The 15379-nt window shown below is 41.3% G+C and overlaps 1 protein-coding gene across 1 annotated transcript in view; it reads right to left on the reverse strand.

Annotated features, from left to right (window-relative positions):
* LOC138363371 (glycine receptor subunit alpha-2-like) overlaps positions 1-15379 on the reverse strand; it is a 272709-nt gene that overhangs the window by 84435 nt on the left and 172895 nt on the right. Inside the window, exon 5 of the mRNA XM_069322401.1 lies at positions 10954-11177. Coding sequence (XP_069178502.1) covers positions 10954-11177 — 224 coding nt within the window. The remainder of the gene's footprint in view (positions 1-10953; positions 11178-15379) is intronic.

Consider the following 15379-nt stretch of genomic DNA (forward strand, 5'->3'; position numbering starts at 1 on the left):
ATGGGTAACGAGCGTAATTATCCCAAATTGGGCAATTATTCCGTGCAGTATTTCGCTTAAGTTACGTTAACGAACGAAGAGACACGGAGCACAATGATGATAACGAACCAAGAGACACGGAGAACAGGGATGATAACGAACCAAGAGTCAGGTGTCAATTTGATAAAGATGTGATGATCCCGTGTTTGGCTGTTTTGTGAATATGTTGATTACCCTGTGTATGCTATCATGTGTGTACTCTGTATGTTTACCCCATATATGCTATCATGTGTATTGTCTGTTGATAGCCGCGCCTCTGCTATCATGACGCACATTCCAAACACGTCCCACAAACATTCAACCATTATTAATCAACATAGCAGCCACTGGGAGATATTAATATACATTTCCATACTATCAGAGATAAGGGCAAATCCGTTCTCATCATATGAGAAAGAACGAACTGGGTAGAGAGGCTTTCGCATATGAGAAACGATGAGGTGGGGAACGGGATTAAGAGTCATTCATGTAGTTCTTACTCCAACTACACTTCCCTTTTGTTACGGCCCTCTCGGGACGCAACGGGGTTCTTACTTTGATGTTGTTAGAGGAAGATATATGTATCCGTTCCCAAGCCAGTAGTGGCTATCAAGGGATGAGATCCGTGACGCAAGTAACTTAAAAGGGAGTAGGGAAAGAAAGTTAAGAACTTAATATTATAATTAACACCATCACCGATTAAATATATAAAATAAAAGAGTGCACAAGGGGGAGGGGTATTAACACTTTACAAGGGGATTAATCCACAATCGATGTCTTCTGCTGAAGACGCTGGTGCCATAACTCTCGGTGCCGAGTCCTTGGTGCTTTCTTCGTGGCCTCACAACGAATTCTCCAAAGAAGTTGAGCCTACCCTGGCCACAGGTCAACCAAAACACAGGTCCACTGGGGGCATCACCGTGGAGGCCGTCAACCACACGTCCAGCTGGTCTGCTGGCAGGTTCTGAGCCAACAAGGCTGGTACGGCCACTCCACGAACGATAAAAGGGGAACGCCCTAGACAGGAGCCTCGTGTGACACCACAAATCACTCTCCTGTCTTCAGTACCCCAGTGGATGATCGTCTCCAACAGTCGGTCCCGGGTAAATCCTTTTACTGCCACTCCACTGGCAGGCTAACACACCACAGTGTTCTTCCGGGGGGACGACTTCACAACTGCTGCAGCAAGGTTCAAGGTATGGAGACTGGCTGCCTCGGGTAGACTGACTCCACTTCCATCACAGCAGTCCCAGGTCGGCTCTGTAAGCAGACACGTCATCAATAACTGGGACACTAAAACACCTCACTTACGGGCTCGGGCACAAACACCTGACGTATCCAGTCCATAGATGGCGCTGTCGTCGGAGCACCACCTCACCAGAGGTCAGTGGCGGCGGTGTAGAGTGCTGAACGGGACTGGAAACTGGCCCTCGTAGCTGATACACGGCATCCTCACCAGGTGTCGTCGGCGTTTGGCGGGGGGTTTCGGGAGCTGACCCACAGATGGCGCGGTCGTTACTACTCCGTGCTCGGACGCTGGATCCAGGTTCGTAACACCTTTACGACATTTCCTAGCCATTACTACCTTCCTTACCCTTCACTACCTTCCCTACCCTTCACTACCTTCCCTACCTTTCACCACCTTACCTACATTACTCTCTTCAATGAATTATACCCACTGGATCAAATAAAAATTGATAAAAAAATAATATTATGGTGGATAAAGCTCTGTGAGGCTAAAGTCAGGTATTTAGCTAGATTGTAAATTTGTTTAATTTACCATTTTATACTAAGAGGTGACATGGGGGGGGGGGGTGTTCGAACATTCACCGGTCACGCTCTCTGAAGTTTGACTCGCGTTCGGCCCCAGAGTCGAACAGATTGGTCATCAAACGTTCGCCTTTGTTGACATAGACAAGCACGGATGATGGGAGATGAATGATGATGGTGAGTCTTTTTATTATGAGAATGGAAGAGAAACACGAAGCTCATATGTGCCTCTATGTTGACAGATGATGGGGTACGCACACGCGTGCGCGCATACACACACACACACACACACACACACACACACACACACACACACACACACACACACACACACACACACACACACACACGCTAACGTAGTCCCGATATACAAGAAAGGGGATAGACAGGAGGCACTGAACTACAGGCCAGTGTCCCTAACCTGCATACCATGCAAGCTGATGGAGAAGATTGTGCGAAAAAAACTAGTGGAGCATCTGGAGCGAAGGAACTTTGTAACACAGCATCAACATGGGTTCAGGGATGGCAGGTCCTGCCTCACAGGGTTACTTGAATTCTACGACCAGGCAACAAAAATAAGGCAAGAAAGAGAAGGGTGGGCAGACTGCATGTTTTTGGATTGTCAGAAAGCCTTTGATACAGTGCCACACAAGAGGCTAGTGCGAAAGTTGGAGATGCAGGCTGGAGTGAGAGGGAAGGTACTCCGGTGGATAGAGGAGTACCTAAGCAACAGGAGACAACGAGTCTGTGTGAGGGGTGAGGTCTCAGATTGGCGAGACGTCACAAGTGGAGTCCCGCAGGGGTCAGTCCTTGGACCTATACTGTTTCTGGTATATGTAAATGATCTCCCAGAGGGTATAGATTCGTTCCTCTCAATGTTTGCCGACGATGCAAAAATTATGAGGAGGATTGAAACAGAGGATGATAGTAGGAGGCTACAAGATGACCTGGATAGACTGAGTGAATGGTCCAACAAATGGCTGTTGAAGTTCAACCCGAGTAAATGCAAAGTAATGAAACTAGGCAGTGGAAACAGGAGGCCAGGCACAGGATACAGAATAGGAGATGAAGTACTTAATGAAACAGACAGAGAGAAAGATCTAGGAGTTGATATCACACCAAACCTGTCTCCTGAAGCCCACATAAAGAGAATAACGTCTGCGGCATATGCGAGGCTGGCTAACATCAGAACGGCGTTCAGGAACCTGTGTAAGGAATCATTCAGAATCTTGTACACCACATATGTAAGACCAATCCTGGAGTATGCGGCCCCAGCATGGAGCCCGTACCTTGTCAAGCACAAGACGAAGCTGGAAAAAGTCCAAAGGTATGCTACTAGACTAGTCCCAGAACTAAGAGGCATGAGTTATGAGGAAAGGCTGCGGGAAATGCACCTTACGACACTGGAAGACAGAAGAGTAAGGGGGGACATGATCACAACCAACAAAATCCTCAGGGGAATCGACCGGGTAAACAAGGATGAACTATTCAACACTGGTGGGACGCGAACAAGGGGACACAGGTGGAAGCTGAGTACCCAAATGAGCCACAGAGACGTTAGAAAGAACTTTTTCAGTGTCAGAGTAGTTAGTAAATGGAATGCATTAGGAAGTGATGTGGTGGAGGCTGACTCCATACACAGTTTCAAATGTAGATATGATAGAGCCCAATAGGCTCAGGAATCTGTACACCAGTTGATTGACGGTTGAGAGGCGGGACCAAAGAGCCAGAGCTCAACCCCCGGAAGCACAATTAGGTGAGTACAATTAGGTGAGTACACACACACACACACACACACACACACACACACACACACACACACACACACACACACACACACACACACACACAAATGATCTCCCAGAGGGTATAGACTCATTCCTCTCAATGTTTGCTGACGACGCCAAAATTATGAGAAGGATTAAGACAGAGGAGGACAGCTTGAGGCTTCAAGAAGACCTGGGCAAGCTGCAGGAATGGTCGAACAAATGTATGTTAGAGTTTAACCCAAGCAAATGTAATGTAATGAAGATAGGGGTAGGAAGCAGGAGACCAGATACAAGGTATCACTTGGGAGATGAAATACTTCAAGAGTCAGAGAGAGAGAAAGACCTGGGGGTTGATATGACGCCAGACCTGTCCCCTGAAGCTCATATCAAGAGGATAACATCAGCAGCATATGCCAGGTTGGCTAGCATAAGAACGGCCTTTAGAAACTTGTGTAAGGAATCTTTCAGAACATTATATACCACATAGGTCAGACCAATCCTGGAGTATGCGGCTCCAGCATGGAGTCCATATCTAGTCAAGCATAAGACTAAACTGGAAAAGGTTCAAAGGTTTGCCACCAGACTAGTACCCGAACTGAGAGGTATGAGCTAAGAGGAGAGACTACGGGAATTGAACCTCACTTCGTTGGAAGACAGAAGAGTTAGGGGGGACATGATCACCACATTCAAGATTCTCAAGGGAATCGACAGGGTTGATAAAGACAGGCTATTTAACACAAGGGGCACACGCACTAGGGGACACAGGTGGAAACTGAGTGCCCAAATGAGCCACAGAGATATTAGAAAGAACTTTTTTAGTGTCAGAGTGGTTGACAAATGGAATGCATTAGGAAGCAATGTGGTGGAGGCTGACTCCATACACAGTTTCAAGTGTAGATATGATAGAGCCCAGTAGGCTCAGGAACCTGTACACCTGTTGATTGACGGTTGAGAGGCGGGACCAAAGAGCCAGAGTTCAACCCCCGCAAGCACAACTACGTGAGTACAACTAGGTGAGTACACACAAACACACACACACACACACACACACACACACACACACACACACACACACACACACAAACACACACACACACACACACACACACACACACACACACACACACACACACACACACACACATACACACACACACACACACACACACATACACACGGTGTGTGTGAGTGTCACCAGACTCGTCCCGGAACTGAGAGGTATGAGCTACTAGGGAAGGCTAAAGAAGCTGAAACTCAAGTTCTTGGAAGACTGAGGAGTAAGAGGAGACATGATAACCACCTTCAAAATTCTTAGAGGAATTGACAGGGTAGACAAAGACAAACTCTTTAGCACGGGCGGAACACGAACAAGGGGACACAGGTGGAAGCTGAGTACCCAAATGAGTCACAGAGACGTTAGAAAGAACTTTTTAAGTGTTAGAATAGTTAACAAGTGGAATGCATTAGGCAGTGATGTGATGGAGGCTGACTGCATACACAGTTTCAAGTGTAGATATGATAGGGCCCAGTAGGCTCAGGAATCTCTGCACCAGTTGACAGTTGAGAGGCGGGACCAAAGAGCCAAAGCTCAACCCCCCGCAAGCACAACTAGATGAGTACACCGAGAGAGAATAAAATCTCATGGAGGGAACGTGAGTTAAAAACTGATCACCCAGACAAGTCAAGGAAAAAGCGATATGTACATATTTTTTTAGTCTTTCTGTATCTCTCTCCGGAGAGTAAGCTCTCGATACCCGACGAGATCATTTCCGTTGGGTTGGTTGAAGGCTTTCTCGAGACCTTGAGACGGGAGCCGGTCGGCCGAGCGGACAGCACACTGGACTTGTGATCCTGTGGTCCTGGGTTCGATCCCAGGCGCCGGCGAGAAACAATGGGCAGAGTTTCTTTCACCCTATTCCCCTGTTACCTAGCAGTAAAATAGGTACCTGGGTGTTAGTCAGCTGTCACGGGCTGCTTCCTGGGGGTGGAGGTCTGGTTGAGGACCGGGCCGCGGGGACACTAAAAAGCCTCGAAATCATCTCAAGATAACCTCTCATGATAGGAGCAGAGCCTCGTGGTAATCTCGCACACTTCTTGCAACCAGACAAATATTTACATGTGTGTTTGATTTTCATTTTCGTTTTTGTGGGGCATTATGTGCAATTCGGATGGCAAACTTTGTTATTAATGTGAGACAGTAAGTTCATAAAAAAATTGAGTATTATTATCTCACGTTAAATTTCTCTTCGGTTACTGAATGTTCGTTTGTTTGTTAGTTTTATCTTTGTTTCAGAGTCGTATTTTAATTAAATGAGTTTTGTTTGTTGGTCCCCTTTCCTTACTTTTAGGAATGATGCAAAAAAATGTGTGTGTGTGTACTCACATAGTTGCGATTACGGGGGTTGAGCTTCGGCTCTTTGGTCTCGCTTCTCAGCTGTCAATCAACTTGTGCAAAGGTTCCCGAGCTTATTGGGCTCTATCATATCTACATTTAAAACTATGAATGGAGTCAGCCTCCACCACATCACGTCCTAATGCAATACATCTGTTAACTACTCTGAAACTGAAAAAGTTCTTTCTAATGACTTTGTAGCTCATATGGGTACTAAGTTTCCAGCTGTGTCCCCTTGTGTTCGTGTACCACCAGTGTTAAAAAGTTTATCTACCATGAAAATTCCTCTGAGGGTTTTTATTAGTGGCGATCATGGCTCCCCTGGGTGTGTGTGTGTGTGTGTGTGCGTGTGTGTGTGTGTGTGTGTGTGTGTGTGTCTGTGGTGTGTTAAGGGTAAATAATAAAAAACACTTCCCTCAGTATTGTGGCCAGAGTTTAACAGTTGCAACCATCACACATGAAAACTCCACGGACCTCGATTGCCATGTTTCACTATCATCCTTACACGATATTTGCGTTTGTTCGGAGAAACTAGCATTTTGCTAAATATATGAGACATCAATAACTAATCATAAATCTACGGGAATCGTTAATCACGTTTAACTATGATCCCAGCAAGACGCGTTTATTCAGACTTTTAAATTTTATTGAACATTTGCCACACACATATATTATATATATATATATATATATATATATATATATATATATATATATATATATATATATATATATATATAATATAGGGAGTACCACCTCTGGCTGGAAGAAGGGGGACCCATAGCCTCGGAGAAATGCGGGGATGTTTGGATCCCCATATTATATAATCTGTAATGTGACTATATTATACACAACTATATTCTACCTACTTCAAGACCCCGGACCAATATGGAAGCAGCAGTAGGAAGTATGGGCCAATAAGCCTTCTGCAGTTACTTCCATTCATATGTTCACTTATCCAATTTATACCCATTGTTTCGTGTTCTGTCTTGTGTTTGTCACCTCACCCAAAACTTTTGTACCATATCACCTCATCCAATAGAGTATAAGTACGAAGAATTTGTGTGTAAATTAAGTCTTTGAAAATGTAATACGAATTTCGAAACGCGTTCAGGCGTCAGACAATTAGAGAATGAATTTCGGAGAATTGTTATTTGTATTACCACCGACAGTGAAGAAAAACATAAGAAATATTTAGAAGATTCGTATTAGAATTATTAATCTTACCTTTTCGGTCACATTCAACAACATATGTTTACAAGAAAGACTGCTACGAAAATTTACTAATATATATATATATATATATATATATATATATATATATATATATATATATATATATATATATATATATATATATATATATATATATATATATATGTATATATATATATATATATATATATATATATATATATATATATATATATATATATATATATATATATATATATATATATATATATATATCCCACTACATCAAATCAGTCCCTTAAAAAAGATAGAGATTTCGAGGTATTTACCTCAAATATCCCCACCTCCCAAGGGCGGATAGATTGGTGAGGGGTTACTTCACGTTTTTTTCATCAAGTCACTGTCAATGTGGGAAAACTCGTGTCTATGCAATATGTACTAACTTGCTTAAACCACAAGTGAAGTTTAACAAACTCACATTGTATACAATAAAAAATGGAATATTGCTGCACATTGCCTAGCTGTTAAACTTTGCAATTAACATTATGGGTTACAATAATGTACGATTCTCTGAGAGATTTTAAGTGTTTTTATTCTTTATTTTCATCATTAGTGATGAGGTAATATTACCGCTATTATTGTTTAAATTGTGTTTTTAATGTCTCAAGACGACCACATGTCGAGGCTTAAACCCAGGCACACTTGCAATAGTTCCATCGTGAGTTATAGTGAAAAATACGACGTTTAGAAGAGAGAGCGAGAGCATGAGTGAGAGAGAAATAGAGACAGTTACACAGCCAGAGACAAAGAATATGTGAGACAGAGAGATCAATATAACAAGAATATAAAGTCAGTCCATCTCGGCACACCAAGAATGCCATTATGTCATGTCTAGAAAACCACCACGACCAGTCTGCCTCTGGCACTCTCCGGGTGCCAGGGGCGAGGCGGTGACCGTATAATCCATGAGGTCTTGAGGCGTGAGGTGTATAGAAGCCTCCAGGAACTTCCCAACAAAGGGAGCTCAAAAATATCCATTGTTGAGGTTCTTGATGTCAGGTTTTCAAGTTAAGTCGTGGCCAAGTGAGATTGCAGGACTGCTTGTGTCATTTTGTGGATGTAATACCTTGAACTTTACGCGAGTCGGTTATGGTGATAATATTAACAATATTAAGAGATTCCTCCGGTTAAGTGCGGATTTATTAAGCAGTTATTCGATAAGATGTGACCATTGGCCGGGGAGAAGGTTCGAACCAGGTGTTCCCGATCTCAGAAAGAGCACCAGAGGTCATAAGCCAACTGCTGGGTCTGTCCACAGCCCATCCTTTGGAATAGATCGCATTTTGACGTATAAATACACACTGGCTGCCTGTCCCCGGACACAATGAATTATAATTAATTATATGAATCATTACAAATCTCCCAAAAACTCATGAACATTGCATTCGTGGGTCCTCGGTTTGGTTAGATTCGGGCAATTTAGTACATCAGTTTAGGAACGTATTGAATGCTAAAGTTGACGGTTGCTGTCCAAGCATGGAGTCGTAAAGCGTTATATGACGAGGTGGAAACATGTTCATATGACCGTCACTGACCAGTGTAAACACAATATTTGAGCTATAATGACTGTAATGTCCTCTTCAATCAGGTCTTGTAATATGATGAATTATAGAGAGGGATTTGTCTTGTCGTCAGTAGAGGTTACAACTGAGTCATCAGTGTACCTGTATTGAGCAAGTGTAGCTGTGTTGAGTCAGTATACCACGGTTGAGAGTGTTTTGGGAGATGATAATGAGTCAGTGTACCTGAATGTGAAGTGTTCTGGAAGATGATATTTTACTTCTATGAGAAGTGATCTGAGAGATGATATTTTACTTCTATAAGGAGTGTTCTGGGTGTTAATAGTGAGCCACTATACTGGCATGATAAGTGCTGCGAGAGACGATAGTCAGTGTATCTGTGTCCTGAATGTTTTGGGAGATGATAGTGAATCACTATATCTTTATGATACGTCTTGCGGGGTATGATAGGGAGTCAGTATTCATAATAGTCAGATAGTGATTTGGCTTAAAAACATTTTATCAAACTTCGTGTCAGCTAAACTTTCGTGTTCCAGCAGACACCTGGATGGTGTTCCAGCAGACACCTGGATGGTGTTCCAGCAGACACCTGGATGGTGTTCCACCAGACACCTGGATGGTGTTCCAGCAGACACCTGGATGGTGTTACTTAAACTAGAATACAATAGCTAATTATATATGGCTCCTACAAGACTTTTGGTCATTCTTAAAGTATATGTTGTAGTATCTAAGGCAGATAAAGTATAATAAAGAATAATGCATTACAGAATAATGTATTAATAAAATATAATGAGAAATATCTTCTTCTCTTTAGCTAATACATTATTAATGCACGAGAAAAACGATAATACTTATATGAAGTCAAATGGAAGTTAATTAACATTATTGAAAAATTACAAATATATGATTTTTTCTTAAGAATAATTTCAGAAATTCATTTTCAGAACACAGTAATGAATTGACTACAACTGGTACATATAAAAATAGAATATATACTGTAAAATTCAATGTTTAGATCTCAAATCACTCCGGTCTCGACTCCAATATCCAACTTTGAATTCCACATTCTTCGCTTTCAGCCCCGGAAATCCTGTGGACACCTGATACGATTTTCTCTAAGTCTCCCTGCACTTTCCTCTCAGGCCACGAAGTCAACAGTTCTCTGCCTATTTGACATTTTGCTTCGTATATATATATATATATATATATATATATATATATATATATATATATATATATATATATATATATATTTTATTTGTGAGGGTACCACCTCTGGTGCCAATGTGGGGACCCATAGCCTCGGAGAAGAAAATAAAAAGTATTCAGAGGAGACCTTGTGGTTTCTCACTGAACACTAATATTATATATATATATATATATATATATATATATATATATATATATATATATATATATATTTTTTTTTTTTTTCTTCTCCGAGGCTATGGGTCCCCACATTGGCACCAGAGGTGGTACCCTCACAAACTTTATTAATAAAAAAAATATATATATATATATATATATATATATATATATATATATATATATATATATATATATATATATATGTCGTACCTAGTAGCCAGAATGCACTTCTCAGCCTACTATGCAAGGTCCGATTTGCCTAATAAGCCAAGTTTTCATGAATTAATGTTTTTTCGACTACCTAACCTACCTAACCAAACCTAACCTTACTTTTTGGGCTACCTAACCTAACCTAACCGATAAAGATAGGTTAGGTTAGGTTAGGTAGGGTTGGTTAGGTTCGGTCATATATCTACGTTAATTTTAACTTCAATAAAAAAAAAATTACCTCATACATAATGAAATGGGTAGCTTTATCATTTCATAAGAAAAAAATTAGAGAAAATATATTAATTCGTGAAAACTTGGCTTATTAGGCAAATCGGGCCTTGCATAGTAGGCTGAGAAGTGCTTTCTGGCTACTAGGTACGACATATATATATATATATATATATATATATATATATATATATATATATATATATATATATATATATATATATATATATATATATATATATATACTAACTTGCCTGGCAAAAATAGCTAAAACCTGCAGATTGGCGTTGGCTCTCAGGATCAACATGTGTATGTTGGGATGAAATTAAGCTTAACCTCTCCCTTGAACAGGTAGAGGAGGTACCCTGTGGTAGACTCGGTCCACTGACCCGGTCCACCCCCCGGTCCAGCACCGTCCACTCACCTGAGCATATAGAGGATCTCCCCCATCGGGTTGATGCGGACCAACACGTTGGGGACGGTGACGAACTGAAACTCGGCGTGCTTGGCGTTGGGAAAGTAGACCTCGGGCTTCCAGATGGCCTTGACCAGATTGGGATCGTTGAGGTCGAGGGGCTGCTGGATCTCAGCGTGGTTGAGACGCTCGTCAACCCACGCCTGGCGCAGGTACAGGTCCACTTGGTAGTCCTGGAATAGCACAAACATTTATCCAAGATGTCAGTAGATGATGGATAGAAGAGGTTCTTTAATCATTTGTATAGGAATGATTGACAGTGGTTTAATAACACATGTTTTAGAAGCTATGTTTTTTTTTACAACATGTGATATAGTCTTGTGACAAACCGTGTGAGGTAAACACAGCGATTGGTGTTAAGTTAATGCCTTGGAGAAAGATCTTGTGTTCTTAAACGGGTTTAAGTTATATATATGACAAAATTAGCTCTTTCGCCTCTAAATGATTTTTTTACGTTAAATATTGATGTCGTATTTAATACTCTGCTTTTTGCTTAATTCTATAAGAGTTTCCATTGCCTGCTTCAGTACGGTTTAATCACACAATGTCACCTTAACAAAAAAACAAACAAATAATATATGGATTGATAGGTACTGCGACGGTCATGCTTCTTGCAGGTCGGACCTCAATCCCCGAATAGTTCAACTGGTTGGGCACCATTCCATTTATTCCAGAGCTCTTCATTCCCTACAAATTAATGTCCCCTTTGCTTCCAAAGTCAACACCTAAAATATTGAAATATATGGACAGCTCGAATACCGTGGATAAGTTATCAACAGTGACATTATAAACAACCTGCATCATAGGTTAAAAGAATGACTTCAGCTGCTGTAAACATTTACAGGTAAGAGTATTGACATCAGTGTTAAATATACCAGACTATGTTACTTGATGTTTTGTATGATTCCTGGTTGATTATCATGCATTGCACCTTCCCGCCACTGTTCTGAATATACTAGACGTAATACTGAATGAGGCCATGAGTGTGATTCTTGGTGTCTCAATATGCACAAGAGTCATTAACATTAAGGGAGAATTGAAGGTTCCCACCATACTAGAGAGAATCATGCAACTCAATACAACCTTCTGCATTTAAGTCATGAGAGATCCTACATTTCCAGCATGGCTTAAAGACAAACTATTTTCTACCATTAATACTCTATTGAGTAATGCCAACTCATACTAACTTACTCCTTGTGAGTGAAAATGTGTACAATCTCATCAAACTGAACATACCCTTTACATGTAGTTCACCCCTGTCAAGCACTTTAAAACTTCTCCTGCAAGATCGATATATAAACAATTATAAATAACTTACTCGCTGCACATAATAAAGGGTTTGGAATATCTTTAGTATGGATACCATCTCACATAAATATAACCCATCATAATGATGCAGCCAAATTACCATGTAACAAGGATGTAGTTGAATTGGACCTAAGTGTCTCCTATCTCTTTCTTAATTAAGACTATTTTGTTCCAAACATTCACGTTTAATTGGAAAGAAATTACTGACTTTCAAACACCTGAAAGCCCCAGTATAAAAAGCTATAATTTACTTAGATCTGAAGGCTAAATATATTGGCAGCACAACACACCCATAAGGTAGTGTGACACAGTGTACCAGGATCTGGTTGGGTTACCGTTACCTGTGGCAGGTGGCTACAGGTGACGGATCTCTCAGTCCTGAGCACTCCAGGTGCAAACTCTTCAAGTAGGAACTGGGTCATGATGTTACCTACAATATTATTGAGTGCCCAGTCATTAGACCCTTCAGACTTACTGGCATAAAGTACCGGGGGCTGTTGAATCACTTCATTAAACTCTCGTGTTCTAGGTGATATCCTCATAACCCGAACAAAGTGTGTCAGTGAAGGCTACTGATCATATGCCCTGAGAGACGTACCATCCACCATGATGGGGATTTTCCATTAGTATTACATAGGTCTTCCAAGTGCTATATAGTCGTAATGTCTGGACAAATTACCTTATCCTACGTAGCACTTCACACACTATGTACTCCCCCTTCATATAATCTAAATTAACTGTTTAAATGCAGATGTACCTAGATGTATTAAACAAAATATATTTCACAGCCACTCAGTAGACCTGGAAAGGTTTAGTATCGGTTGAGTGAGGTTATCTGGAGTGTTAAAGACGACCTTCTCCTCCAATGAGCTGAGTGAGTGCGGCTTTAGAGGCGGTCACGAGCAACACAATGACTTATATACACCCAGCGGTGTACAGCGCTTCTCGCTCTGCATACACTTGACGATGGTCGATAATGGACCGAAACGCCATCACTGTTCTGGATGGTTAGTAACCACTTGTGTACTCTTAATAAACTTTAGGCCCATCACCAAAACATAAAAAAAAATCGATTCACATAGGAAATATACTTTTCACTGAATAATAACTTAAGATTTTGCTCGAACCTTATATATATTGTATTAATTTCTAGTATACATGCAGTTGAGAAACAAAGGTAGACTAACCTAAAGACCTATAACACTGTTACACGAAAAGATGCAGGTATATTTAACAGAGTTTACATCAATTCTGACGTCTATTTCACAATGTATACCGATAGTTTACAGCTATTTATACATGCATTAGGGATTAAATGGTGGCAGCAATACGATACCATGTGTTGATAGAACATCCTCACTTCAGGCTTATAAAGAGCAAGTTTTTTTTCGGTTTTCACTATACTTTGATTCGGATTGAGGAGTATAACTTCATGCGTTATTAGGATCTAAACCTGTCTTCAGTTCTTAGGTTAAGTACTAATATACTTTTCTTGTGGATTATGTTTGAGTGTATCTGTTTGTAAAACTGATTTCTCTCTCTCTCTCTCTCTCTCTCTCTCTCTCTCTCTCTCTCTCTCTCTCTCTCTCTCTCTCTCTCTGTCTGTCTCTCTCTCTCTCTCTCTCTCTCTCTCTCTCTCTCTCTCTCTCTCTCTCTCTCTCTCTCTTTTGATCTCACTCACTTCAATCTGTCTCATCTGATCTATAGCGCGATTGAATGCGAGAGTTTCAATGTCATCTAATTCGGTTAAACCATTGCTGCACGTGATCTCATCTGGAATGCTATCTACTTTTCCAGTGAGTGCTCGTAAAGCGAATGCTAACCGGCGCTGAATCCGACACTAAACGCTTTCCACTAACTGCCAGACAATTTAGGCAACATAACCCCATCAAACTCCTAGCAACTCCCTCTCCAACTCCTTATAGAACATTTTCCTCACAGACCAAATACACAATATTCCTCGTAACATTATGATAGCGCAAATGAGGTCTCTCGCTCCATAAACCAATTTCAAGAATATCGGTCCGTTGGCGACCTTGGTAATGGAGATGTATATCAGGGTTTTTTTTTGCCCCACGGGGTGCATATACACTGAGAGGTGTACCCAGCTTCACGGGGAATATATATACTGAGTCTACTTTTGTTCTGGACTGTGTTCAGGACTAAAGAATTCTTGCTGGTTGGTTAGTAATTGTGGCGGACTTAAGAGCTCCCCATATGTTGATAGACATATAGGCTCCTCACCAAGCTAAAATGGGTATACACATACACACACACACACGCACACGCACACACATACACACACACACACACACACACACACACACACACACACACACACACACACACACACACACACACACACACACACACACACAGACACACACACAGACACACACACACACACACAGACACACACACACACGCACACACACACACACACACACACACACACACACACACACACACACACACACACACACACACACACACACACACATATGAGTACCTGGTACCTGTACTTGGTAGAGCTAGGATTTATCTTCCCCCCGAAAAGAACTAGGAAACAAAGGCTGGCATTCCGAAAGAGAAATTAATAGGAGATGAGAAGTTTCCTAAGGGATATACCCATGGGACACAGACCTCAGAGCTAGGTCTGTACAAGATATGATGGACTGTCACCAAAAAGTGTCAGGAGGCAGTAAACAAGTTTATCCCGGCCCGACAGGAAAAATCAGAGAAGCAAAAGAAGAATCCGTGGTTTAATATGGCATGTATGGAAGCAAAGGAACTGAACAAAAGGGCATGGAGGAACTTCCGTAATAACAGAACATCAGAAAGTAGAGAGAAATACCAGAGAACCAGGAATGAGTACGTCAGGGTGAGAAGAGAAGCAGAGAAAAATTATGAAAATGATATAGCAAGCAAAGCCAAGACCGAACCAAAGCTACTCCACAGTTACATCAGGAGGAAAACAACAGTGAAAGAACAGGTAATAACACTTAGAACAGGCGAGGACAGGTATACAGAGAATGAAAAAGAGGTGTGTGAAGAACTCAACAAGAGG

This window comes from Procambarus clarkii, chromosome 10 (assembly GCF_040958095.1).
Source record: "Procambarus clarkii isolate CNS0578487 chromosome 10, FALCON_Pclarkii_2.0, whole genome shotgun sequence".
NCBI lineage: Eukaryota > Metazoa > Arthropoda > Malacostraca > Decapoda > Cambaridae > Procambarus > Procambarus clarkii.